The 26,060-nt window shown below is 34.4% G+C and overlaps 1 protein-coding gene across 10 annotated transcripts in view; it reads left to right on the top strand.

Moving 5' to 3' along the window:
- The window catches only part of Scaper (S-phase cyclin A associated protein in the ER), a 460,757-nt gene that overhangs the window by 240,108 nt on the left and 194,589 nt on the right, over window positions 1-26,060 (top strand). For all 10 annotated transcript variants that reach the window (XM_046428027.2, XM_046428024.2, XM_046428026.2 and 7 more), the window contains one exon: window positions 8,360-8,486. In XM_046428027.2, coding sequence (XP_046283983.1) covers window positions 8,360-8,486 — 127 coding nt within the window. The remainder of the gene's footprint in view (window positions 1-8,359; window positions 8,487-26,060) is intronic.

Below are 26,060 nucleotides of genomic sequence, written 5' to 3'. Positions count from 1 at the left end.
TTAAGCCATTAACGTTTAGAGTTACTATTGATATATGGTTTGTACTTCCAGCCATGTTTGATTATTTATCTTTTTTTTTTAATTTAGTTTGTTTCTCCAAGATTAGCTTTCCCCCCGCCCTCTGTCTTTACAGAGGCACTTCCCACTGATGGTTTTGGTTATTGTTTTTCATTTCTTCCTCGTGTAGTGTTTTGCTCAAGATGCTTTGCAGTGCTTGTTTTCTGGCTGCAAATTCTTTTAACTTTTGTTTATCATGAAAGATTTTTATTTCGTTGTCATACCTGAAGCTTAATTTTGCTGGATACAGAATTCTTGGTTGGCATCCATTGTCTTTCAGTGTTTGAAATATGCTGTTCCAGGATCTTCTCGCTTTCAGAGTCTGTGATGAAAAATCCGTTGTTAACCTTATTGGTTTACCCTTGAATGTAATCTGACTCCTTTCTCTTGTAGCTTTTAATATTTTCTCTTTGTTCTGTATATTGGATATCTTCATAACAATGTGTCTTGGCGTTGGTCTTCTGTGATTTTGTATGCTCGGTGTCCTGTATGCATCTACAATTTGTATATCCGTTTCCTTTTTTATTTCTGGAAAGTTTTCTATAATTATTTCATTCAGCAGGTTGCACATTCCCTTGGTTTGAACCTCTATACCTTCCTTTATCCTGATGATTCTTAAGTTTGGTTTTTTTATGTTATCCCATATCTCTTTGATGTTTTTCTCGTGATTTTTTACCAGCCTTTCTGAGTTGGCTAGACTCTTTTCAAGATGATATATTTTGTCTTCATTATCTGACGTTCTGGCTTCTACTTGCTCCACTCAGTTAATGATACTCTCATTTGAGTTTTTAATTTGGTTTATTTTCCTTCATTTCTAGAATTATATTTTGATTTTTTTTATAATCTCTATCTCCTGATAAAGATGCTTATTTGCTTCTTTTATCTGTTTATGTAATTCATTTTCAATGTGTTCTTTCACTGTTAGAATTTGCTGTCTCATATCCTCTTTAAGATTCCATTCCATCTGTCTAAGGTATTATTCCTTGAGTTCTTTGTTTGGCCATTTTTCTGATGCCTCTAGGTCCTCCTGAATATTTAGGCTGTCCTGCATTGTTTGTACTCCTTTTCTTCCTTGCTTTTTCATGCTGATCATGTTACTTCTTGTTCTGTTTGACTGCTGAGTTACTGTTTACTCCTATAAATTTATTTCATGCTTGGGAGGAAAGGTATTAGATGGGAAGGGAAGAAGTCACTGTCGCCACCGGTTTCAATGAAATTATCTCCTCCGCCACATTCTGGTGACATCAGATCTCTGCCATGGTGGTATCCCATGCAAATGGCGACAGTTCATTCCCTTTGCTGGGTGACCGATGCAATGGGTGGGTCCTGACCGGCTCTCTCAATCCCCATCTCAATCCTGTGGCCACTAACTATGAAGGCTCGGTTGGTATTAACCTCCTCAGGTTCAGAAGGGCTGACCAGGTGTTTCAGGATCGTTTAGTGCTGAGTCACAGCGGTTTGTCTGCGAGATGCAGGCGAACGGGAGCTTGAATTCAGCCGATCCAGGCTTGGTGTGTGTTCTGAGAGGCCCAGACTGTTCGCCCCAGATCCACATCAGCTCAGCATTACCTAGTGATCCTGAGCAAATAGCATTTAGACAGTTTACGACTGGCTGTGCCCGCGCAGCTGAAGAGGTCAGAGACTTGATCTCTCCGCGCCTGCTGCCATGTTGGATCTCCCAGTTACAAATCTTGACACATGATTTTTTCTTAGATATTCCTAAAGTATCTTCTGCTGAATTTTGCTATGAAGTTAAAACTTCTCTAAAAAAAATAGAGATCATTTAGAAAAAAAAATTGAGAGAAAATGAACTACAGACCACCAAAATAACTTTAATATGAAAATAAGGTTTGAGGATGAACATTGAAGTTGTGGATTCATGTAGAATTATAAGGTTAACTGATTGCCTGAAGGAAAAGAATATGTATAAAATGGTTGTATTTTAAATAATTTAATAGTATCATTATTGAAAAAAAGTTTGAGGAGAATGGGGAAAACATATTACCAAATATAATCATTCTCTATGAACCAGTGATAATATTATTAATAATGTTCTTCTTAAACTGTTGTGCATGTAATATGGAATAAAGTAAAGGAGATTATGGAGACTTGAATTCTTTCATCCCCTGTGACTCTGAGAACCTGAGTTCTTAGTCCAGAAAAAATAGAGGTAGGTGTAACATTAGAGATCAGGTAAAATCCCTCTAGGGCTGATTTTGGATTATATATATGAATTTACAATGTATTTTATCTTTTTTTAAAATTATCTTTGAAAAAGTGATATGAAACCAGCTTCTTATTTTGTAAAGTAGTGAAACAAGGGGAAAAAAATAAAACATTTTCCTAGTTTTTTTATGTGAACTTGATAACCAAACAGTAGATGAAATTTCTTCTTATAAAATTATTCTACCTGATCAATGTAAATAGCCCTTTCTGTTCCTCCAGTTATCTGTCCTCCTTTCAGAAAAATTCAGTCCAGGCAGCAGTGGCTTAGTGGAAGAGACACCTGGTTAGGGTGAGAAGGGCATGGTGGCATGGTGTGGAGCCTCAGAGTCCCAGGAAGGAGGAAGGGGCTTCCCTGAGGGTAGGGTACTATAGTCTGGTATGAGAAGTCAAAGCAGAGTAAGTAAGGCCTTTCTATGGAAGGCTTTCCTGACAGGGTCTGTAAGAGAATAGCTTGGCAAAGGCTACCAAAACCCAAGTGCAGTGAGAAGCATTAAAGAGCTCAAAGTGAGCAGTCAGAATCAAAGCAGGGAAAACAGCTTTCTTATAGAAACAAAGATGGAGGGGAGTTGGCCAAATCAGTAAATATGTTAAGAAGGGTAAAGGGCGAGTTGCTTGCTGCTTGAGGGCTGTTAAAAAGATCTCCAGGGAAAGTAGAGTAGAAAAGTTCTACTGTAGTGAATTGTAATCAGGGGTGTCGGTGTTAACTTGTATTTTCTAATATAGAGAGAGAAATACAGGGGTGTGTGTGTGTGTGTGATGCATACATTCTCTAGCTGTTTCCATTGAGAGTAAGGGCCTAGTTTCAGGATATATGATAACATCAAGCACATCTAGCATACCCTTCTAAGTTTGGGGATTGATGGTTCATAAAAAAGGAAAGATGATATCTTTCACCAACAAGAAGGAATGTTGGCAAGCAAAAACAGAATATGTCCTCTGTAGGAGGCAATATATATGTACACTGTTTTTTTTTTCATCATATGCAGAAAACTTTAAAGCTATCTTATTTCTTAAGCTTTTATATTTAGAAATATAAGCATTGCTTAAAAATAGGGAGCTAATAGCCATAAATTCATATACTGTATTTTTTAAACAGAAGGGATTAAAAAAAAGATAACAAATTTACATCTTCCTATCATACTAAAGAACTATGCTCCTAGAGTAGACTCAGTCTCCTTTCGTACACTTTTACAAATCTTCCAAATGATTCTAGTGGAATTCCCCCATAAAGTTGTTAGAATTTGTGACAGTTTTTAGAAGAAAACATCTGATCTTCCAACATTCTCAACAATGTCACTTACCTGACAGATTTCTCCTGTTCTAGGTAAGGAGTTAGGAAGCTTCCACTTATTCTTTTCATGCTAGAAAAATGATCTTCTAGAAGTAACCCAAGTAACAATTTCTGTATTAAAAATTGCACTCTATAAAAAACTCCCTTTCTTGCACTATGGGGAAAATTTAACATTCAGTTAAAAATTTTTTTTTTTACTTCTATAATACTCGATACTTACAGTATGCACCAAAATCTAATGTTTTGTTTGTCTTGAGAGAAGCTATATTATTTATCGGACTTTGTGGAGGCAGGGAATGAGACAGGGGTTTCATTCATGTTTCCAAAGCATCCCCTTGATTTGGCATTCTTCCTTGAAGGTAGAAGGTTCATGTGAACCCCAGATTTTATTTACCTCAGGGTGAAATATAAGCTTCTTTCATTCTGTGAATTAAAATGATTCTTGTGCTTCCCTAAGTACTTATGGTTCTCAGTGGAATGTGAGCATTCTTGGTCAGAATACCGCTAGATTGTGTTGCTCTGGGTAGATATTTAGTTACATAGTGTGCAGATTTTATTCAACCAAAACCTGAAGTGGCTACTTTTCTATCCCACAATGAAGTTTGTTGCCAGTATTATTCGAAATAGTAAGATCAGTCACATTAATCAGGATGGGACTCTTGCCCACATTTGATTAGAAGGAAAAAGAAGTTTGTTACTATTATTTTTTTGTATTCCTTTTTCCCTTTTGTTAGAATGAGACCTCCTGTTAAAGAATAGTAATAATAGTTGACCATTTATTGGATGTCTACTTTAATGCATGCTATTAGGTATTATCTCTGATCTTTAACAGCTCTGAAAGCTTGTGTGCGTGTACACACCCATACACACACACCCATACACACATACCCACACACACAATTTTCCTCCAATCCCAACTTTTGCAGTGAAGAAACTAAGATGCAGAGACATTGAATACCTCCCAGGGTTTATACACATTTCATGTGCTGAAGCCAAAATTCAAATGTAGGTTCTTCTAGTTTTAGAGTTTGTATTCTTTCTTTAACTTATCAGAGTAAACTTCATATAGATGCTTAAGCTTATACTGGGACTCACTGGTGCCATTTTGAGCTGTGGTTGCTCTTGTATTCTTTGATAAATTTTTAAACTTTACGTAAACTTTTGGATGTATTTGTATCCTAAAGTTATTCATTTGTGAATGAAACTTCTTTATTTGAGTTAACCAATAAAGTATAGAGACAAAAGCATGAGATTTAAACAGGAAAGACTGAGGTTTTGAATCCCAGTAGTGTGTTTTGCCAACTGTGTGACCTTGGTAAAGTCACCTAACTTCCTTGAGCTTCAGTTTCTTTATTACTCAAATAGGGATAATACTAATTGCCAGTGTTATTCAGTGGATAAAACAAAATCATGTATATGAAAGTATTTTGTAACTTGAGGTTAAGGGATATTTTTAAGATTAAAGAATAAAGGAGGATAGGAAGGGCAGCAGAATAGAATTGACAATATGATTGATGTATGTACATTCCATGTATGTATTATATGTCAAAATTCATTCTGTTGTCATGTATGACTAAAAAGAAAGAAAGAATTAAAGACCTGAAAAAAAAAAGAAGCTGGAGAGGTTTAAACCCTGTCAAGATGCAGCTGGATTTTTTTTTCCCTCTTGATTAAACAGTTATGTGGTTGCTATAAACTTTTGGTCTCCAGAGTTATAATAAAGTTGATTCTGACAGTTAAAAAAAAGAATAAATATGCAACTCAAATTTTGAAAAAAAAAAGATTAAAGAATACCATTCATTCATTAAATATTTATTGAGCACACTTCTGTTCAAGTAGCATGTTAGGTAGTAAGGATAAAGTAGGAAATATGTACACACGGACCCTCCCTAATGAAGTTTAAAATCCTGCTCTACACTATCCAATGCAATGAATAGTCTCTAGCCACATATTACTATTTAAATTATTAAAATTGGCCTGTGAATGTAGCTCAGTGGTAGAATTCTTTCCTAACATGGGCAAGGCCCTAGGTTTGATCCCTAGCACTGCCAAAAAAACTAAAATAAAATAAAATGCAGTTTTAAATTCAGTTATTCAGTCATACTAACCATATTGCAGCACTCAATAGCCACATAATGGCTAACAGCTATCATGTTGGACAATGCAAATAAAGAACATTTTTATTATTGTAGAAAGCTTTGCATGGAAGAAGTACACATTAAACAACTAGTTAGATAAGTATTCAGTTGACTTGTGATGAGTGTTTGGAAGGAATATTCAAAGAGAATAGATATTTGGCCTAGAACTGAAATTTAAAAGGTAATTTGAGGATGGAGAAAGAATTTCAAGAAGAGGAAATCAAGAAGAGGAAATGAAAAGCAGTTGTCCAAAGACACAAAAGCAGGGAGAAAAGGAATTGAGATACAGAAAGACCAGATTCATTGCAGAGCTTCTCTGGAGGTATTAGCCCTACTGAGGATGATGGGCCCTCCCTGAATTATATTAGGAGAAAATGGGTAAAATGCAGATCGGCTTTTAGATTTTATGGAAGAAAATAAGGGTTTTCTTGTTCCCGTAGCTTCCATTTTCTGAGTGAAGTGTAAGATTTTAAAGCAAGAGAAAGAAAGGGAGGAATTTTGAAGAAAGTGGGCAGAGTTTTGAAGAGAGCAAGTTTGTGGAAACTGAGAAGACTAGAGATATTTAATGAGATCATGAATCAGTCAGTAGTCATATTGGCCTTCTGCATGCTGTACATTTTTTTTCAGATTCAGAAATTGAAAAAGCTGATATTAATCCAGCTAAATAAATTAACGCAAGGCACTGAGAATGGTACCTGGACCATAAGAAGAGCTAAATACATTTTGTTACCATTGTTTGGGGTTTTATAATAGGAATAACAAATAGAACAACAGAGAGGTAATGTAAAATACTTGTAAGAAAATAATTATAGTGATGTCCTATGAAATCTATCATAATCAAGAATTGAAGACAGACGTTAGGGGAAAAGTTGAACTGTTATCTTAGGGATCACTAGATAATTGTCAGAGGATGCTCAAGCAAATAACCAGAAAATAGAAAAAGATTACTCAATGAGGTGTGTGAAAACCAAAGTATGGGCTACCAAGAAGTATCACTAGAGTCACATCTCTGAGGAATCTTACAATGTAGGTAATATGTAGTATTTCTGAGTGAAAAGCAACAAGTAGCTTAAGTAACACCAAGCTACCTGTAAATGGGAACATGGAAAGTTCAACCTTTTGAGAGTTTGTAGTGCTTATAATATCCAAACCTTCCTTGAGTATTTAAATCAAAATATGAAGATCTGGCTGGGCATGGTGATGGCTAGGGAGGCTGAGGCATGAGTATCGTGAGTTCAAAGCCAGCCTCAGCAACTTACTGCGGCCCTAAGCAAATCAGCAAGATCCTGTCCCTAAATGTGTATATATTTATATCTACATATAAATATAGATATAATTATTAATGGATGGAACTAGAGAACATTATACTAAATGAAATAAGCCAGATGTAATTATAGGACTGTTGCTCAGTGGTTAAGTACTCCTGGGTTCAATCCCCAGCACTCAGTTGTTGTCTGAGCCTGTATATTGGATTGTTAACCCTATGTTTTCTTCTAGCAGTTGTAAAATTTCTGTTTGAATTCCTAGATCTTTGATTCACTTTGAAGTTGACTTTCATCAACCAGTTTCATTGTATATGTGGATATCCAGTTTTCCCAGCACCATTTCTTAAAAAGGCTATCTTTTTTTCAGCATATGATTTTGACACCTTTGTCAAGGATGAGATGACTATATGTGTGTATTTTTCTCTGTGTCTTCTCTTCTATTTTATTGGTCTTCACTGTTTTTATGCCCAAACCATGCTGTTTTTATTACTTTAGCTCTATAGTATTTCAAATGTCGTATTGTGGTGCCTCCAGCCTTGTTCATATTGCTGATAATTACTTTGGTTATTCTGGGTATTTTATATTTTTTATGAATTTTAGAACGTTTTTATGATTTTGTGAAGAATGTCATTGACATTTGAAGGGAATTGCATTGGATGTATAGATTTCATTTGGTAGTATGGTCATTTTGACAATATTAATTCTGCCTATCCAAGAACATTGTAGGTCTTTCCATCTTCTAATACCCTCTTCATTATTAAGAAGAGTTCTTTATTAAATTTAGTTTATCATTTTTTTCTCTTTTAATATTTAATTTTTAGTTGGACACAATACCTTTTTTTCACTTATTTATTTTTATGTGGTGCTGAGGAGCAAACCCAGGGTCTCAAACATGCAAGGCAAGAGTTCTGTTGCTGAGCCCCAACCCCAGCCCATATTTTAATATTTGATTAATTAATTAAATTTTAGAATTATGTCGTTTTAAAACAAAAATTTTTATATAGCAAAAAAACCCTTTTTTTTCTTATAATCTTCCTGTTTCATCATTATCTTTACCTTCTTCTATGCCCAAATCTTCTTTGAGGATCACACAGAAATTGAAGGCAACAATTGCTCTAGCTAATCCTATGGATGAATAATACTGTCTTCTAAATGTGTTTTGAGCCATAAGAAGTAGATTGGGGGTCTTGTATGTAAAGTAAAACCAGCCTCTGAGTTGTCTGTTTTTTCTTTTCCTCAGGTGTTCTATGCAGTATTTTAAAATCAATACCCGAAAGTAACTTGTACTTCAAATATTTAGGAAAATGAAATGTATATGGTCTAAAAATGAAGTATGTATTCTTTCTAATTCATTTATGTCATTATTTCATTTTGTATTGAAGACTTCAGCGATTAGCCAAAGATCTTCTAAAACAACTGCAAATACAAGACAGTGGATCATGGGCAAACAATAAGGTTTCTGCTCTGGATCGGACACTAGGGGAGATCACTAGAATATTGGAAAAAGAGGTATGTAACTAACCTTTAGCTTTTGAATCTTAATCTTTATGGTCCTGTCTCACTGTGAGAGAACATAAGGCAGATCCTCAATAAATGCCTTCTGTGTTTTCAGAAGCTTCTCAACAATTGGTAGGTGTTTTTTACTGTTTGTGCTTTTTAGAGGTTTTCAGTTGTTTTAATTAAATTCCTCTTAAGCTGGTGGTTTTCTCAGTCATGTTTTTTTTGTTTGTTGGTTTCTTTGTTTTACCACACAAATAAGTGAAATTATTTAATCATGAATAACAATTTAAAGATAGGTAACTTATGATAAAATATAAAATTTTGAGTTAAATAGTTAATAAATCACAACCAGATTTCAAAAACCACCAGTTTCCTCGGTTTACAACAGAGTGTTTGACAGTTTTCTTGAATACTTGGAGTCATTAAATGTTTCAATGACAGTTAAAAAAATCCTTAACATTTTTTAAAACCATATATTATTCACAGTATGAAAGTATTAAATATATAAAGATATAAAACTTCCTATAATAATATCAACCATTAACTTTTTATTATATTTTCTTCTAATTTTGTACATTTTTTTAATATATGTTTTTTAGTTGTAGTTGGACACAATACTTTTTATTTTATGTATTTATATGTGTTACTGAGGATCAAACCAAGGACCTCTCATATGCTAAGTGAGCGTTCTACTGCTGAGCCACAACCCTAGCCACTGTACATTTTTTATATTGGTCACTTTTATACAAAATATTTTCCCATGTCTTTATAAATTCTTTGTAACTGAATGTATCACAACTGAAGTAATTTATAACACTTAGGTGGTTTCTCATTTTCTTTTAAAGTAATGGCCATCTTTGTGTATTACCTGCATAGTTTTTTTGTTTGTTTGTTTTTGTTTTCTGGTTTAAAATTTATTATGTAGTAGTTGATATATACAGAGTGTATAGTAATAAATTAGCATGTATACAGGTACAGCTATGTACTTATTACTCAAAATAAGAGTTACATTGTTGCCAGTATAGTTAATAGATCCTGTGTGATCCTTATTTACCCTATCCCCCTACCTCCTGTGTGGTAAAATGTTCAGAATTAAAGGTGTATCATTTCTTTGTTTTTTAAAACTAGTTTAACTGCTTTATCATATAAATTTATTATTTTATTTTTTTAATTTTATTTTTTAGTTGGACACAATACCTGTATTTTAGTTTTATGTGGTGCTGAGGATTGAACCCAGGGTCTCACACATGCTAGGCGAGCACCCTACTGCTGAGCCACAACCTCAGCCCTAAATTTATTCTTAAAAAACATAATATTTAGGTTTTTGAGATATTTTTAGTTGTAGATGGACAGAATACCTTTATTTTATCTATTTTTCTGTGGTGCTGAAGATCAAACCCAGTGTCTCATACATGCTAGGCAAGCACTCTACCCCTGAGGTACAGTCCCAGGCTTCGGTTTGTTTTTGATGCTTATAAAATTTCATACCATAGACTTTGGTGATTCCTTTTTTTTTCCCCCAGTCAAAGGTATGGTTCTAAGTTTGGGGTTTTGTTTTGTTTTTGTTTTTTTGTGGTGCTGTGGATCAAACCCAGTGCCCCATACATGCTAGGCAAGAACTCTTACCACTGAGGCACTATCCCAGCAGTTCTAAATGTTGTTTTGGGGTTTTTTTAACTTATAAATATAGCAGTTTTTCATGCATTTTCTATATTGTGTAGTGAATACTTAATTGTTAGTACAGTACAATTTTAATCTGACATCGAAATCACCTAGAAGACTTGGACTTTTGTTTGTTTTTTATCATTTTATTGGTGCATTAAAATTTTGCATCATAAGGGGATTTGTTTTTACATATTCATACATGTACATAACATAATTGGGTCAATTTTATTGCCCAGTATCCTTCCTCTACTCCAGTAGTCTCCCTTCTGTTTTCATGAGATCCCCACTCTCCCTCCCCCTTTTTTTTCTCCCTAGCTTCCACATTTGAGAGAAGATATGACCATTGATTTTCTGAGTTTGGCTGAGTTCACTTAACATAGAAGAAGTATTTGTATTTCTAACAAGTTCTCATTTAATGTTAATGATGCTAGTCCAGGGAACATACTTAGAGAATCACTGCTGTAGGCTAGGCCATACACCTTAGAGTGAAATTGCTGGGTTGTTAGATATGACCAACTTTAAAAAGTGTGTTCACCTGCAGTTTGGCATCAGACAATACAATCCCCTGTAGGAATTGAAAGAAGCATATTTATTTCAGGCATTGTGGCATCATGGGAGAGTAATATAAAGTCAGTTCTCCTATAAAACACATCCCTTTAAGGATGTCAGAGAATTCGTAAACTGGTAGTTGGCAGACATGGGAGTATTTTGAAATAGGATGTGCCAGGAAAAACTCTAATCCTTCTCAAAATTAGTGTATAGAAATTATTTTTATAAAGAATAAAGGGTACTTAACATTTCCAGGCAATTTCTTGAAGATATCACTATAAATTCCTAATCTCAAGGATATTGTTTTAGTTTGAATTATTTACAGAATATTCAAGGAAAAAGTAAAATGATCTGTATAAGAAGATATACAGTATGAAAATCTAAGTAAGGTTATTTCATTCACAAAGGGGCAATTTACTGGAATACAACTGATTTTCCGTATAATTTTAGGGAGAAAAATGTAGCCTGGCTCCCAGTCTAAATGATCTGTGTCAGGAGCCTTGCTATAAAGCTGTCTTCAGAGTATACACTGTTAAGACCACCTAAGAGTTTTAGCTTACCCACAATAAGGTCCTTTAGCTACTTTTATAACTAACATCCTTTTCACCTGGCCAAGACACAGTCACTTTATAAAGACTTCTATTCTGTAGAGTTTTAATGACATTTCAGTGTAATTCACTGATGATATTTATGATTTTGGTCTAGGAATTATAAATAACCATTCCTTTTTGTTTGGAAAACTGCCTAGAGTAACAAAATCAATAAAACCTATGCCATGTACCCAGTGAAAGATTTGAAGACATCCTAAAAGTGACAAGGGTAGGACTGGAGGAGCTTGGGCAAGCACTCAAAGAAGAATGGTGAGAAATGAGTCTTTAGGTCTTTCTCCACTTAGACCTCAAAATGCTGATGCTTTCTATTATTGCTTTGAACGATTTTTCCTTAGATAATTTTTCTGAAGTTCTGAGAGCTACTTTAGAGCTAACAGATTGGACTCATGATGCATAAAATCTTTCTTATAATGGAAGGTATCAAGAAAAGGAAAAGACCTGGGTTTGTAGTACTTAGGTATCTGAAGACTCTATTGACTTTTTTGTGTTCTCTGATTCCATTTAGAAATTAAAAGTCTGTAAGCTTTGTTGCACGTGTTATACTTTTTAAAAATCTTCAGTCTCTCCTATTTATAGATATTTGGTTGGCCTAGGGTATTTGTTTGCCTCATGAAAATCATCAAAAACTGCTGGTGGGGAATATATTCTTAAAAGCATCAAAGAAGTGGCTATTTAGTTATTTTTCCCATTTACTAATTGGGTTATGTGTTTTATTTGGTGCTGAGTTTCAAAAGAAGAAATACAGATCATCAACAAATATATGAAATACTGTTTAATATCTGTAGCAATTCGGGAAGTGCACATTAAAATTACATTGAGACTTCATTTCACTCAGAATGGGAGTTATCAAAAATACAACTAACAATAAATTTAGTGGGGATATGAGGAAACGGTACCTTCATACATTATTGTTGGGGCTACAAATTAGTGCAGCCACTCTGGAAGCAGTATGGAGATTCCTCAAAAAACTAGGAATGGAACCATGTGACCCAGCTCCCCTGCTCCTTATGGTATATCCAAAAGATACAAAATCAGAATACTACAGTGACACAATCACATCAGTGTTCATAACAACACAATTCACAATAGACAAGCTATGGAACAAACCCTTCAAGAGATGATTGGATAAATAAAATATGAAATACACACACACATACACAATTGAGTATTACTGAGCCATTAAGAAGAAAAACATTATGGCATTTGCCCAAAAATGGGTGGAACTGAAGACTATCATGCTAAGTGAAATATTCAAATTGATTTAACATTAGTTTATCTTATTAACAGAAGAAAGGAAAAAAATATCATCTCAGAAGATGCAGTAGAAGCATTTAGTAAGTTCAGCAGCAAGTCATAATAAAGATTCAAACTAAGCCAGGAATATAATGGAATCTCCCTAATCTGACAAGCTGAATCTAATATATACATATATGTCAAAATCATGTTTACTGGTGATATGTTGAAAACTTTCCCTTTGAAAATGGAAACAGAAGAAGAATGTCTGCTATTAATACTTCTCAAAATTATTATTCTAATTAATGGGAAAAAATAAAAGCCATAAGGTCTTAAGAAAAAAATAAGTGAAATCTTTATTAGCAAGTAACATAAATTGTACATAGAATTTCAAAATAATTTATAGATAAATCATTAGAACTAATAAATTTAACAATGCTATTAGATATAAGGACAGTATGTAAAAGTCAATTATACATATGACCTCAGAATATTGAACATCTAGGCATACATCTATTGTGTTTATGGATTGAAAAACTTAGTATATATATTTCTCTTTTCTCTCAACTGATTTTTTAATTCACTTTAATCCCAATTAAAATTTGAGCACTTTATATTTTACACATTGAAATGCAGATTCTAAAATTACAGAATTTCACACAATCAGTAATGGTAAAATCTGTTAGAAAAACGTAGGAGGATTTGCTTATCAGGTATCATAACATTATAAACTTACAGTAGAGACAGGATGGTTAATGGATATAGGGATGATAAGAGACTTGTAATGTTCTGTAGTACAACAGAATGACTATTCCTGACTACAGTTAATTGAACATTTTAAAAAGGATTTTGAATGTTCCTAACACAAGGAAATGATATACGGCTGGGGTGATAGATATGCTAGTTACCCAGATCTGATTACTACACATTATATACTGTATTGAATGTCACACTGTACCCCATGTACAATACTATGTGCCAGTTAGATTTTAAAAATATAATTCAGTAATTAAGGTTGTGTGCTCTTGGAGTACAGATAGAGAAAAAAGAAGTATAACTGAATTCACAAACAGTCTCTTTCATATGCATTTGCTTGACCCATGACATGTAAGGTAATTTCCTGTTAATATGAAAAAAGGAGGCACTACAAAGAATGAAAAAGTATTCTGTGTTCAGTGAATGATACTATAATGATCAAATATCCTTGTTTTTAAAAAATGAAACTTGACCTCTACCTCTCATCATAAACAGAAATTAATTCCAAATGTTAAAAAAAATTAGGAGATAATATAAACAAACATTTTCTTGGCCTTGAGGTTTTGCCCAGACCACAAAAAGATATAGAGATGTTAACAATAAAGAAAATGTTGATAAATTTAGCTATATCAAAAATAGAAAATTTTGTTAAAAAAAGACATCAGAAAGAGAATAAAAAGACAACAGAATGAGAAATTTTTACATGTATAATCAACCAAGTGGCACTTAGAAAATGTAAAGAATTCCTACAAATTGAGGGGGGGACCCACAAAGAATCCAGTAGGAAAAGGGCTGACAGAAAAATGTTTCCCCTAAGGAAAAATTCCAAACAGCCAATAAAGAAATGCAAAAGTAGTCACACTCTTTAATAATCAGGAAAATCCAAATTAAAAGCTTAATGTAATTCAAATATCTGAATGACAAAAATTTAAAGATCAAAAATACCAACTTGGCAAAAATCTAAAGCAAAGGGAGCATTTATATACTAATAATCTGAAATTGGTACTACCGCTTTAGAAAACAGTTTGTTGTTTTCAACTAAATTTTAATCATTCATAACATACTAATATCCTGAGGGAAAACTAATAAACTAGAAATGATTTATAATAAACTATGAAGTTATACTGCTCAAAAATGAAGTATACAGTTACTGGCAAAAGGAAAAGGAACAGTACAAATGGGAAAAATTAGAAACTAGCAAAGAATTGGACTATTTACAAACTTTTGATTTATGATAGAGGAGACACTGGAACACAGTGTGGAAAACTGGTCTTTTACAATGGTGCTCAAAAAATTAAGTATCCAGTTGTGGAGGGGTGTGAAATTTAATCTCACAATGAGAAGTTCCTACCCTTCTAATTTCCACAGGTATCTGTTAGTAGAATTTTACAAGATGAGTTGTGAAAACTCCAAAGCATGGCAGAGTTTGTTATAGATATTACAAAGTAAACTGTGATTTGACTTCTCTCAATTCCGTTAAAATGGTAAATGCTGCTATTGATGTGGTTTACTTATTCAGGTTCAAGAGATTCACAGCTGAATCTCTATTTAAATTTGGCAGGATTCTAAAAAGTCAGGAAATGAAATTGGACAAACTCCATGTCCAGTCCATCTGCTTAAAGTGTTTACTTATAGTAACAGCATACAAAAGTCTCATGTTACTGATAAACCACAGAAAGTTTCTGGGGTACTGTTACTATCCAAACTTAAATGTAATTTTTTTAAGAGAGAGAGAGAGAGAATTTTTAATATTTATTTTTTAGTTTTCGGTGGACACAACATCTTTGTTTGTATGTGTGCTGAGGATCGAACCCAGGCCGCACGCATACCAGGCAAGCGCGCTACTGCTTGAGCCACATCCCCAGCCCTTAAATGTAATGTTTTAATATACTTTTAAAACAGTCCATTAGATGCTTAATTGTAATCACAGTATTTTGTTTTTATATGTTTTCTCTTACACTTTCATGTTTCCCTGTTTTTTTAAGTTCATGATAATTATTTTGTTTTAAATTTTTGTGTCTGTATATTCATAAGGGACACTGGTCATAATTTTCTTCTCTGGTTTTGATATCAGGATAATACAGGCTTTATAGGAACAGGAAGTATTCCTTCTTCTATTTTTTGCAAGGGTTCAAGAAGTTTGAGATGTTAATTCTTCCTTGAGTGTTTTGTAGAATTTACCAATTAAGTCATATGGTCCTTGGAGTTTTTAAGTTACATCTTCAATCTCTTGTTACAGGTTAATTCAGATTTTTGTATTTCTTAATAACAACATGTAGTCGGGTCTTGTTTTTTAATCCATTCTACCAGCCTGTATCTTTTAATTGGATCATTAACACCATTTACATTCAGTGTTATTACAGAGAGATGTTTAACAATTCCTGCCATATTGACTTACTTATAATGTTTAATTTGGTCCTCTTTCTCATTTGCTTAGCTACTTTTCAAATAATACATGTCTATTTGTGAACTGTGGAGTTTGTTTTCTTATTCTGTGTGTAGTATTTCTTTAAGTATTTTCTGTAATACCACCTTAGTAGGCATTAATTCTTTAGTTTCTGCTTATCATAGAAGGTTTTTATATCTTCTTCAGTTGTGAATGGGTATTTTTGCTAGATGTAACAATCTTGTGTGACATTTTTTTCCTTTAGGACTCAGAAGTTTATGCTAAGAAATCAGAAGTGATTCTGAATGGATTGCCTCTAAACATGACCTGATGTTTTTCTCTTGAGGCTTTAAAAATTCTGTCCTTGTTCTGTATGTTAGGCTTTTTAATTATAATGTGTAGTGGAGAGTTCTTTTTTTGATCTTGTTTACCTGGGGTTCTGAATGTCTCCTATATCTGGATGTCCATCTCATTCTCAATGTTTGCAAATTTTTCTGTTAGTATTGCCCAGAAGAGGTTATTCCTGCCATTATTCTACATTTCACAACCCTTTTCAGTTCCAGTGATTCTTAAATTTGGTCTTGTAATGTTTTCCCAGAGTTCCTGTAAATTCTTACCAGGGTTACTTATTTTATTTTCTTTCATACTGTCAGAAAGTTCAGTGCCTGACTCTTTGTCTTCCAACTCTTAGATTTTGTCTTCAGGATGGTCTATTGTATTAGAGATATTTTCAAATGAACATTTTATTTGATTTATTGTGTCTTTCATTGACAAGGTTTCTGTTTGATTCTTTTTTCTATAACTCCTTACTAAATTTCTCACTCATATTCTATACTGACTTCCTTGATTCTTACATTTGCTTTTTATGTTCTCTTGGAATTCTTTTTTAATTTTTATAATCTTTCTTTTGAATTCTTTATTTGATATTTTATCTACTTAAGTATCTTTGGAGTTGCTTGCTGGTGAATTATAAACTTTAAGAGGCATCATGTTACCTTGTTTTTTCATATTTCTTATATTGCTGTTTGGATTTTATGCATCTCCTGGGTTAGATTTCTCTTTGCTTATGTGTGGTCCTTTTGAGAGCACAGCTTTCTCTTGCCAAGTGTTCTAGGATATCAGGTTTTTCTAAGTTTTTCTGTATATTCCCAGATTTATTTTGTGGTATAGTTTCCCTACTAGTTCTTTGGTGATGATTATACACTATATTTTGATATAGTGTTTATTATGAACAGAGTTTGAAGATTCTACTTTACTGCAGGATCCTCTTTGTTGATCTGGAAGGTGGGTTGTACACAGCAGAATATAGAGTACATCCTCTGTGATTATTATTCTTTACCCGGCAACTCTGTCTAAAGGGTATCTTGATTAAGACCCCTTGTAGATGTGCCCACAGCTTCATGTTAATTCTCTGTTTTTGCTATAGAAATGAATGTCATGAATGAAACCTGTGGGCCTTCCCCGCCATTCGTACTTGGAGCCTGGCTGTTAGATTGGGATTTTTGTCTTTTCTCTTCTTCATAACAAAGTATTGTTGAACTTTGAACATGGTTATTTTGTGAAGCAAGGTACACTGTCTCTTGGCTGGATTTAGATCATCAGAAGAGCTACTCAGTGAACCTCTAGTGTCCTGACAGATTCCAAGCTTAATTCTCTCAGTAAAAGGGAGAAGCAAATAATAGTAACAATAGCAGCAGACAAGATACAATATCAAAATAAATACCCATTGTCTTCTATGACATCTACAACACTAATTGCCACAAAAACAGGAATTGTGGGATCAGCAGTTGCCAACAGCAAAAATAATAAAGAGCTGTGAACTAGATCTGGCATTAAAGTTGACAACAGGTGTCACCTACACCATCCCTAGTACTAATCACTGCAACAACATGAATGGTGAGGCAAGAGTTATGTAAACCAAATAGTTCTAAAAGATGGTAAAAATGCAGTTTAATAAGAGAAAAAAATGTGATAAAAAGGTAAAAGAAAGCTTAGAATGCTGAAAATGTGAACAGAGAGAAAGTAGAAGAGATGTATTGAGTGATGGCTATAAAGAAGGAGGAGAAATAATAAGTAAAGGAAGAGAGAACAAATGAATTTGGCTATTAGAGGGACAAGAAATCAGGAAAGAGAAAGAAGAGAAACAACTCAAAACAAAACCAAAATAAATAAAAACCCTAACACTCAAAGGACAACTTCAAAGAAAAGTAACAGTATCTTTAAAAAAAAAAAAACCGTTAAAATAAGTAAAAAAGAAACGTGTGTATGTGTATGAAACAATACAGCAATACACAATGAAGGAAGAAAGAAAGACGGTTCTTCATGAAAAAGGAAAGAATTTTCTCCACTGCTGTGGTCAAAATTGTCAAGGATGGAAGATCACTGCCTATGACCAACTGTGCTTTTTTCATTCCCTTTTGGTTGTGCACCCCTTAGAGCAGGAACTGGGGATTGTTAAACTTGTCCTCTTTTTGTATTCCTCACTGAGCTACCAGATGGAATGATCTACAACTGAAAGTGTGTGAAATACCTTTAAACTTCCCTTCTCACCAGTAAAAGGTAGCATGAAATAAAAAGTACTGTTGATTGGAGTTTTGATCAAACAGACTAGATCACTGAACTCCCAGACTACAGCTGTTGTGGAGTTCTAAGTAGAAATTTCCTTCAGAGGAAATTTAGCCCTAATCAGGCCTTAGGGACTTTGTTGAATGGTATCTCCTTATGTTTTTCTAGGTGCACCCTAGGCCACTTAGCAGGTGCTTGCCAGAATATTATGGCAGTACTTGTTATGATCTCCCAGGCTCCCACAGCAGCAAACTGCAGTGTGGTCTTCAGTATGGATCCCTGTGTCAGCTCTCTGGTTGCCAATTGAGAAACAAAAAGCACTTTTTAAACACATTAGCTGTGCAGCCTTCGGAACAACTATGTTCAGGCTGCTTTCCTCTTCTGCAGGTTTTTCTACGCCAGATTTGTCTGATGGGTTTTTCTCTGTGTGTTTGTTATCCACCCCCTCTGCTATATACTGGCACCCAGACACAACCAGCTTGGCTCTGATATAGTCTTTATAGTTCTTTGTTTAGTGCACCAGAATTCCTGATTAGGGCTAAATCTCTCCTCGCCTAGAGACTTTGTCCCATACTGAATTTTAGTGAATTCCCTCTTTCACCCACCTCCCTGAGAAGCAATATTCCCTCTGCTTGAATCTTGAGCCATGGAGCCAACTGGAAATTCAACCTTCCTCTAACCTACCATCTTGAATCCAACTCTAATATTATTTTAAAACCATATTTCTAAAACAAAACATATAACCATAGAAGAATATGAAATGATATAAAATATGAATTTTAGAAAATGGCTATTCCAGTTAACAAGTTGTATAACTGAACATCAACCTGTTTCATATTAAGCCATGTTGCAAATCTTAAAAATTATATACTGTATTCTGTTTAGAAAGTTATAACACATTAGAATTTAGTTGAAAAGAACAAGATTTGTATTGGCTGACTGAGCACTGTACAAGTCCCCATTCAAAAAAGTATCCTCATTGACTAGAAATATAGATCATTAGACTACTGTTGACTTTTGAATCAGTCCCACACATATTTTTCCCCCACACTTTGTGTGTGTATATATGTGTGTGTCGTGGTGGTGGTGGTGGTTTGTTGTTTCTTCTTGGGAACAGAGATTATTACATGCCTAGAGAGATCTAGGCATGACAGACCAAACTGAGATTCAATGCACTGTGGTAAACCATGTTTCCTTAAAACAGTTCTAAAGGAGGTTACTCATAGTTATTAGATAAAATAGGACACTTTCCTCAAGTACCAGTTTTATTCAAACATCTCAACTAAAAAAGTTGAAACCATTTTTACATTATGTTTTTGTTTATACTTCTCCAAAAGACTATTTTCATAATATTCTCCTAGTGTAGTTCCTCCCTTTGCTGTTTTTCCCTTTTATTTTTTATTTCTTCTTCATGAAATATTTTATAGAGTATGTTTTCTAGTGCAGTATTTCTAGTTGTGAATTCTTTTCACTTGTGTATCTCATGAAAATTTTTTCTTTCATCATCAAATCTGAAATTTAATTTTAACTGGTATAGTATTCTTGGTTGTCACCCTTTGTCTTGCAGAGCTTGGTGTATATATATATATATATATATATATATATATATATATATATATATATTATATATATATATATTTCAAGACTTCCTAGCTTTTAGGGTGGCCATTGAGAAATCAGCTGAGATCAGCATTAATTTTCCTCTAAATGTGACCTGACAATTTTCTGTAGCAGACTTTAAAATTCTTACTAAAATATTGGCAAATCAAATATAAAAACATATTAAAAAGATAGCACACCATGTTCAAGTGGATTTCATTCCAGAGATGAAAGGCTGATTTAGCATATGGATATAAATAAATATAATTTACCACATTATAGACTTAAAAACAAGAATCACATAAAATTATATCAGTAGATACAGAAGAAGAATTTGATAAAATACAGCATCCATTCATGTTCAAAACATCCATTCTAGTTCAAAAACTAGAGATAATAGGACCATACCTCAACATTATAAAAGCTATATATGTCATACCCAAAGCCAGCTTCATCCTCAATGGAGAAAAACTCAAATAATTCCTTGTAATAATTGGAAGAAGATAGAGATGCCCTCTTTTACCACTTGTGTTCAACATAGTTCTGGAAACACTAGCTAGAGCAATTAGTAAAAAATAAATAAATAGATAGATATATAGATAGGTAGATAGATAGATAAATAAATGGATACAAATAGAAAAAGAAGACCTCCAACTATCCTTATAGGCTGATGACATGATACTATATTTAGAAGACCCAAAAGAACTCTACCAGAAAACTTCTAAAACTCATAAGCAAATTCAGCAAAGTAGCAGGATACAAAATTAACACTCATGAATCATTTACATTCCTACACACCAATGTTGAGTCAGCTGCAAGAGAAGTTAGAAAAACGATTCCATTCACATTAGCCTCAAAAAGAACTAAAATACTTGAGAATCATTCTAACATAAGAGGTAAAAGACCTCTACAAACAAAATCACAGAACACTAAAAGTTAAGAAATTAAAGAAGACGTTAGAAGATGGAAAGATCTCCCCTGTTCTTGGATAGGCAGAGTTAATATTGTCAAAATGGTCATAGTGCCAAAAGTGCTATGCAGATTTAATGCAATTCCTATTAAAATTGAAATGACGTTATTTATAGAAATAGAAAAGGCTGTCATGAAATTCATTTCGAAAAATAAGAGGCCAGAATAGTCAAAGCAATCCTTGGTGAGAAAAGTGAAGCAGGAAACATCGCATTACCAAACCTTAAATTATACTACAGAGTTATAGTAACAAAAACGGTGTGGTATTGGTACCAATATGGAAATAAAAACCAATGGAGCAGAACAGAAGACACAGAGACAAATCCACACAAATACTACTGTGTCATACTTGACAAAAGTACCATAAATATATTGGAGAAAAGGTAGCTTCTTCAAAAAATTGGGCTGGAAAATTGGAAATCCATATGTAGCAGAATGCAGTTGAACCCCTGTCTCTCACCCTGCACAAAACTCAAAGTGGTTCAAGGACCTGGGCATTAGACGAGAAACCCTGTATCTAGTAGAAGAAAATGTAGGTCAAATACTCCATTATGTCAGCTTAGGAACTGAGTTCCTCAACAGGACTCCTAAAGCACAAGAAGTCATATTAATAAATGCAATGCTATCAAACTTAAAAGCTTCTTCACAGCAAAGGAAACAAATAAGAATGTGAAAAGGGAGTCTACAGAATGGGAGAAAATCATTGCTATCTTCATCTCAGAGCATTAATCTCCAGGATATAGAAAGAACTAAAAAAAAAAAAACAACTTGGAATGGAACCACCATTTGAAAATTATTCCATTCCTTGGTATATACTCAAAGAACTTAAAAATCAGCATATTACAATGACACAGCCACATCAATGTGTATAGCAGCTCAAGTCATAATAGCTAAGCTATGGAATTAACCTAGATGACCTTTAACATATGAATGGATTAAGAAAATGTGGTGTATATGTACACAATAGAATATTACTCAGCCATAAAGAAAAATGAAATTATGGCATTTGCCAGTAAATGAATGGAAGTGGAGACTGTCATTCTAAGTGAAATAAGTCAAACCCAAAAAACAAAGGCCAAATATTCTCTGTGATATGTGGATGCTGACAGATAAAAAGGAGTTGAGAAGGGTGGAATAGAAGTTCACTGGGTTAGACAAAGGGAAAGGAAAGTAAGGTAGAGGGATAGGAATAGGAAAGACCAAAGAATGAATCTGACAGAACTTTGCATATTTCAATACTCAACCAGTGAACTCCTCATCACATACAACTGCAAGACTAGGATCCTAGTTAGAATAAGTTATATCCCATATATGTATTATATGTCAAAGTACACTCCACTGTCATGTATATCTAAAAAGAGCAAATAATTTTTTAAAAAAATGCAATGACATGTTACACATAAAAACAGGTTGGATTTAAGTACAAGAGGATGTTATGAGTTGAATAATGTAAATCTCTCAACACCAAATAAATATGTTGAATTCCTAATACCCAATGTGACCTTATTTGGAAATAAAGTCATTGCAGATATAATTAGATAAGGTGATGTTATACTAGAGTTGAGTGGGCCCCAAATCAAATGTAATTGATCTCCTTATAAATAAGATGGTATGTGATGGTCAACACACAGACAAGGCCACATGTCAGCAAAGGCGTTGATGGGACTTATATAGCTGCAAGCCAGGGAATGCCAAAGATGGACAGAAAACCACCAGCAGCTAGAAAGGGGAAGAATTCCCTAAGCATTTCAGAATGACCCTGCCCACACCTTAATTTTGGACCCCCCAGTTTCTGAAACTGTGAGACAGTAAACTACTTTTGTTTTGGAAAAAAAAATTAGAATATTTTGATTACTTCAAAAAGAAACCTGTACGCATTAGTAATAACTCCTTATTTCTCCTCATGCTTCCGATCCTGGGCAACCACTAAGCTATTTTTTGTTAACATAAATGTGCTTGTTATGAGCATTTTTTATACATGGAGTCATACAAATGTAGTCTTTTGTGATTGGCTTTTTTCTTTTTTTAATTTTTTATTGTTGGCTGTTCAAAACATTACATAGTTCTTGATATATCATATTTCACACTTTGATTCAAGTGGGTTATGAGCTCCCATTTTTACCCCATATACAGATTGCAGAATCACATCAGTTACACATCCATTGATTTACATATTGCCATACTAGTGTCTGTTGTGTTCTGCTGCCTTTCCTATCCTCTCCTATCCCCCCTCCCCTCCCCTCCCTTCCCCTCTTCTCTCTCTGCCCCCTCTACTGACATTCATTTGTCCCCCTTGTATTATTTTCCCCTTTCCCCTCACTTCCTCTTGTATGTTCTTTTGTATAACTCTGAGGGTATCCTTCCATTTCCATGCAATTTCCCTTCTCTCTCCCTTGCCCTCCCACCTTTCATCCCTGTTTAATATTAATCTTCTTCTCATGCTCTTTGACCCTACTCTGTTCTTAGTTACTCTCCTTATATCAAAGAAGACATTTGGCATTTGTTTTTTAGGGATTGGCTAGCTTCACTTAGCATAATCTGCTCTAATGCCATCCATTTCCCTGTAAATTCTATGATTTTGTCATTTTTTAATGCAGAGTAATACTCCATTGTGTATAAATGCCACATTTTTTTTATCCATTCATCTATTGAAGGGCATCTAGGTTGGTTCCACAGTCTTGCTATTGTGAATTGTGCTGCTATGAACATCGATGTAGCAGTGTCCCTGTAGCATGCTCTTTTTAGGTCTTTAGGGAATAGACCGAGAAGGGGAATAGCTGGGTCAAATGGTGGCTCCATTCCCAGCTTTCCAAGAAATCTCCATACTGCTTTCCAAATTGGCTGCACCAATTTGCAGTCCCACCAGCCATGTACAAGTGTACCCTTTTCCCCACATCCTCACCAGCACTTGTTGTTGTTTGACTTCATAATGGCTGCCAGTGAATTTGGAAGTTCTCCCTCTTTTTCTATTTCCCGAAGTAGCTTGAAAAGTATTGGTATTAGTTCCTCTTTAAAGGTTTTGTAAAACTCTAACTGGAGTGAGATGGTATCTTAGGGTGGTTTTGATTTGCATTTCTCTGACTGCTAGAGATGGTGAGCATTTTTTCATGTACTTGTTAATTGATTGTATGTCCTCCTCTGAGAAATGTCTGTTCAGGTCCTTGGCCCATTTGTTGATTGGGTTGTTTGTTCTCTTATTGTCTAATTTTTGGAGTTCTTTGTATACTCTGGATATTAGGGCTCTATCTGAAGTATGAGGAGTAAAGATTTGTTCCCAGGATTTAGGCTCTCTATTTACCTCTCTTATTGTTTCTTTTGCTGAGAAAAAACTTTTTAGTTTGAGTAAGTCCCATTTGTTGATTCTAGTTATTAACTTTTGTGCTATGGGTGTCCTATTGAGGAATTTGGAGCCCGACCCCACAGTATGTAGATCGTAGCCAACTTTTTCTTCTATCAGACGGCGTGTCTCTGATTTGATATCAAGCTCCTTGATCCATTTTGAATTCACTTTTGTGCATGGCGAGAGAAAGGGATTCAGTTTCATTTTGTTGCATATGGATTTCCAGTTTTCCCAGCACCATTTGTTGAAGATGCTATCCTTCCTCCATTGCATGCTTTTAGCCCCTTTATCAAATATAAGGTAGTTGTAGTTTTGTGGATTGGTTTCTGTGTCCTCTATTCTGTACCATTGGTCCACGCGCCTGTTTTGGTACCAGTACCATGCTGTTTTTGTTACTATTGCTCTGTAGTATAGTTTGAAGTCTGGTATCGCTATACCGCCTGATTCACACTTCCTGCTTAGAGTTGTTTTTGCTATTCTGGGTCGTTTATTTTTCCATATGAATTTCATGATTGCTTTCTCTATTTCTAAGAGAAATGCCGTTGGGATTTTGATTGGCATTGCATTAAACCTATAGAGAACTTTTGGTAATGTTGCCATTTTGATGATGTTAGTTCTTCCTATCCATGAACAGGGTATATTTTTCCATCTTCTAAGATCTTCTTCTATTTCTCTCTTTAGGGTTCTGTAGTTTTCGTTGTATAAGTCTTTCACCTCTTTTGTTAGGTTGATTCCCAAGTATTTTATTTTTTTTGAAGATATTGTGAATGGAGTGGTTGTCCTCATTTCCATTTCAGAGGATTTGTCGCTGATATACAGGAATGCCTTTGATTTATGCGTGTTGATTTTATATCCTGCCGCTTTGCTGAATTCATTTATTAGCTCTAATAGTTTCTTTGTAGACCCTTTTGGGTCTGCTAGGTATAGAATCATGTCATCTGCAAATAGTGATAATTTAAGTTCTTCTTTTCCTATTTTGATGCCTTTAATTTCTTTCGTCTGTCTAATTGCTCTGGCCAGTGTTTCGAGAACTATGTTGAACAGAAGTGGTGAGGAGGGCATCCCTGTCTTGTTCCAGATTTTAGAGGGAATGCCTTCAATTTTTCTCCATTCAGAATGATGCTAGCCTGAGGCTTAGCATAGATTGCTTTTACAATATTGAGGTATGTTCCTGTTATCCCTAGTTTTTCTAGAGTTTTGAACATAAAGGGATGCTGTACTTTGTCGAATGCTTTTTCCGCATCTATCGAGATGATCATATGGTTCTTATTTTTAAGTCTATTGATGTGGTGAATAACATTTATTGATTTCCGTATATTGAACCAGCCTTGCATCCCAGGGATGAATCCTACTGGATCATGGTGCACAATTTTTTTGATATGTTTTTGTATCCGATTCGCCAGAATTTTATTGAGGATTTTTGCATCTAGGTTCATTAGAGATATTGGTCTGTAGTTTTCTTTCTTTGAAGTGTCTTTGTCTGGTTTAGGTATCAGGGTGATGTTGGCCTCGTAGAATGAATTTGGAAGTTCTCCCTCTTTTTCTATTTCCCGAAATACCTTGAAAAGTATTGGTATTAGTTCCTCTTTAAAGGTTTTGTAAAACTCTGCTGTATACCCACGGGTCCTGGGCTTTTCTTAGTTGGTAGTCTTTTGATGGTTTCTTCTATTTCCTCAATTGATATTGGTCTGTTTAGGTTGTCTATATCCTCCTGACTCAATCTGGGCAGATCATATGACTTAAGAAATTTATCGATGCCTTCACTATCTTCTAATTTATTGGAGTATAAGGATTCAAAATAATTTTTGATTATCTTCTGTATATCTGAAGTGTCTGTTGTGATATTGCCTTATTCATCCCGTATGCTAGTAATTTGAGTTCTCTCTCTTCTTCTCTTTGCTAGCATGGCT

This window comes from Marmota monax, unplaced genomic scaffold (genome assembly GCF_021218885.2).
Source record: "Marmota monax isolate L192 unplaced genomic scaffold, Marmota_monax_Labrador192_F-V1.1 WCK01_AAM20220418_F8-fsc00111, whole genome shotgun sequence".
NCBI classification, from domain to species: Eukaryota; Metazoa; Chordata; class Mammalia; order Rodentia; family Sciuridae; genus Marmota; species Marmota monax.
The sequence above is the reverse complement of the archived record's forward strand: the minus strand, read 5'-3'. Positions and strand labels throughout refer to the sequence as shown.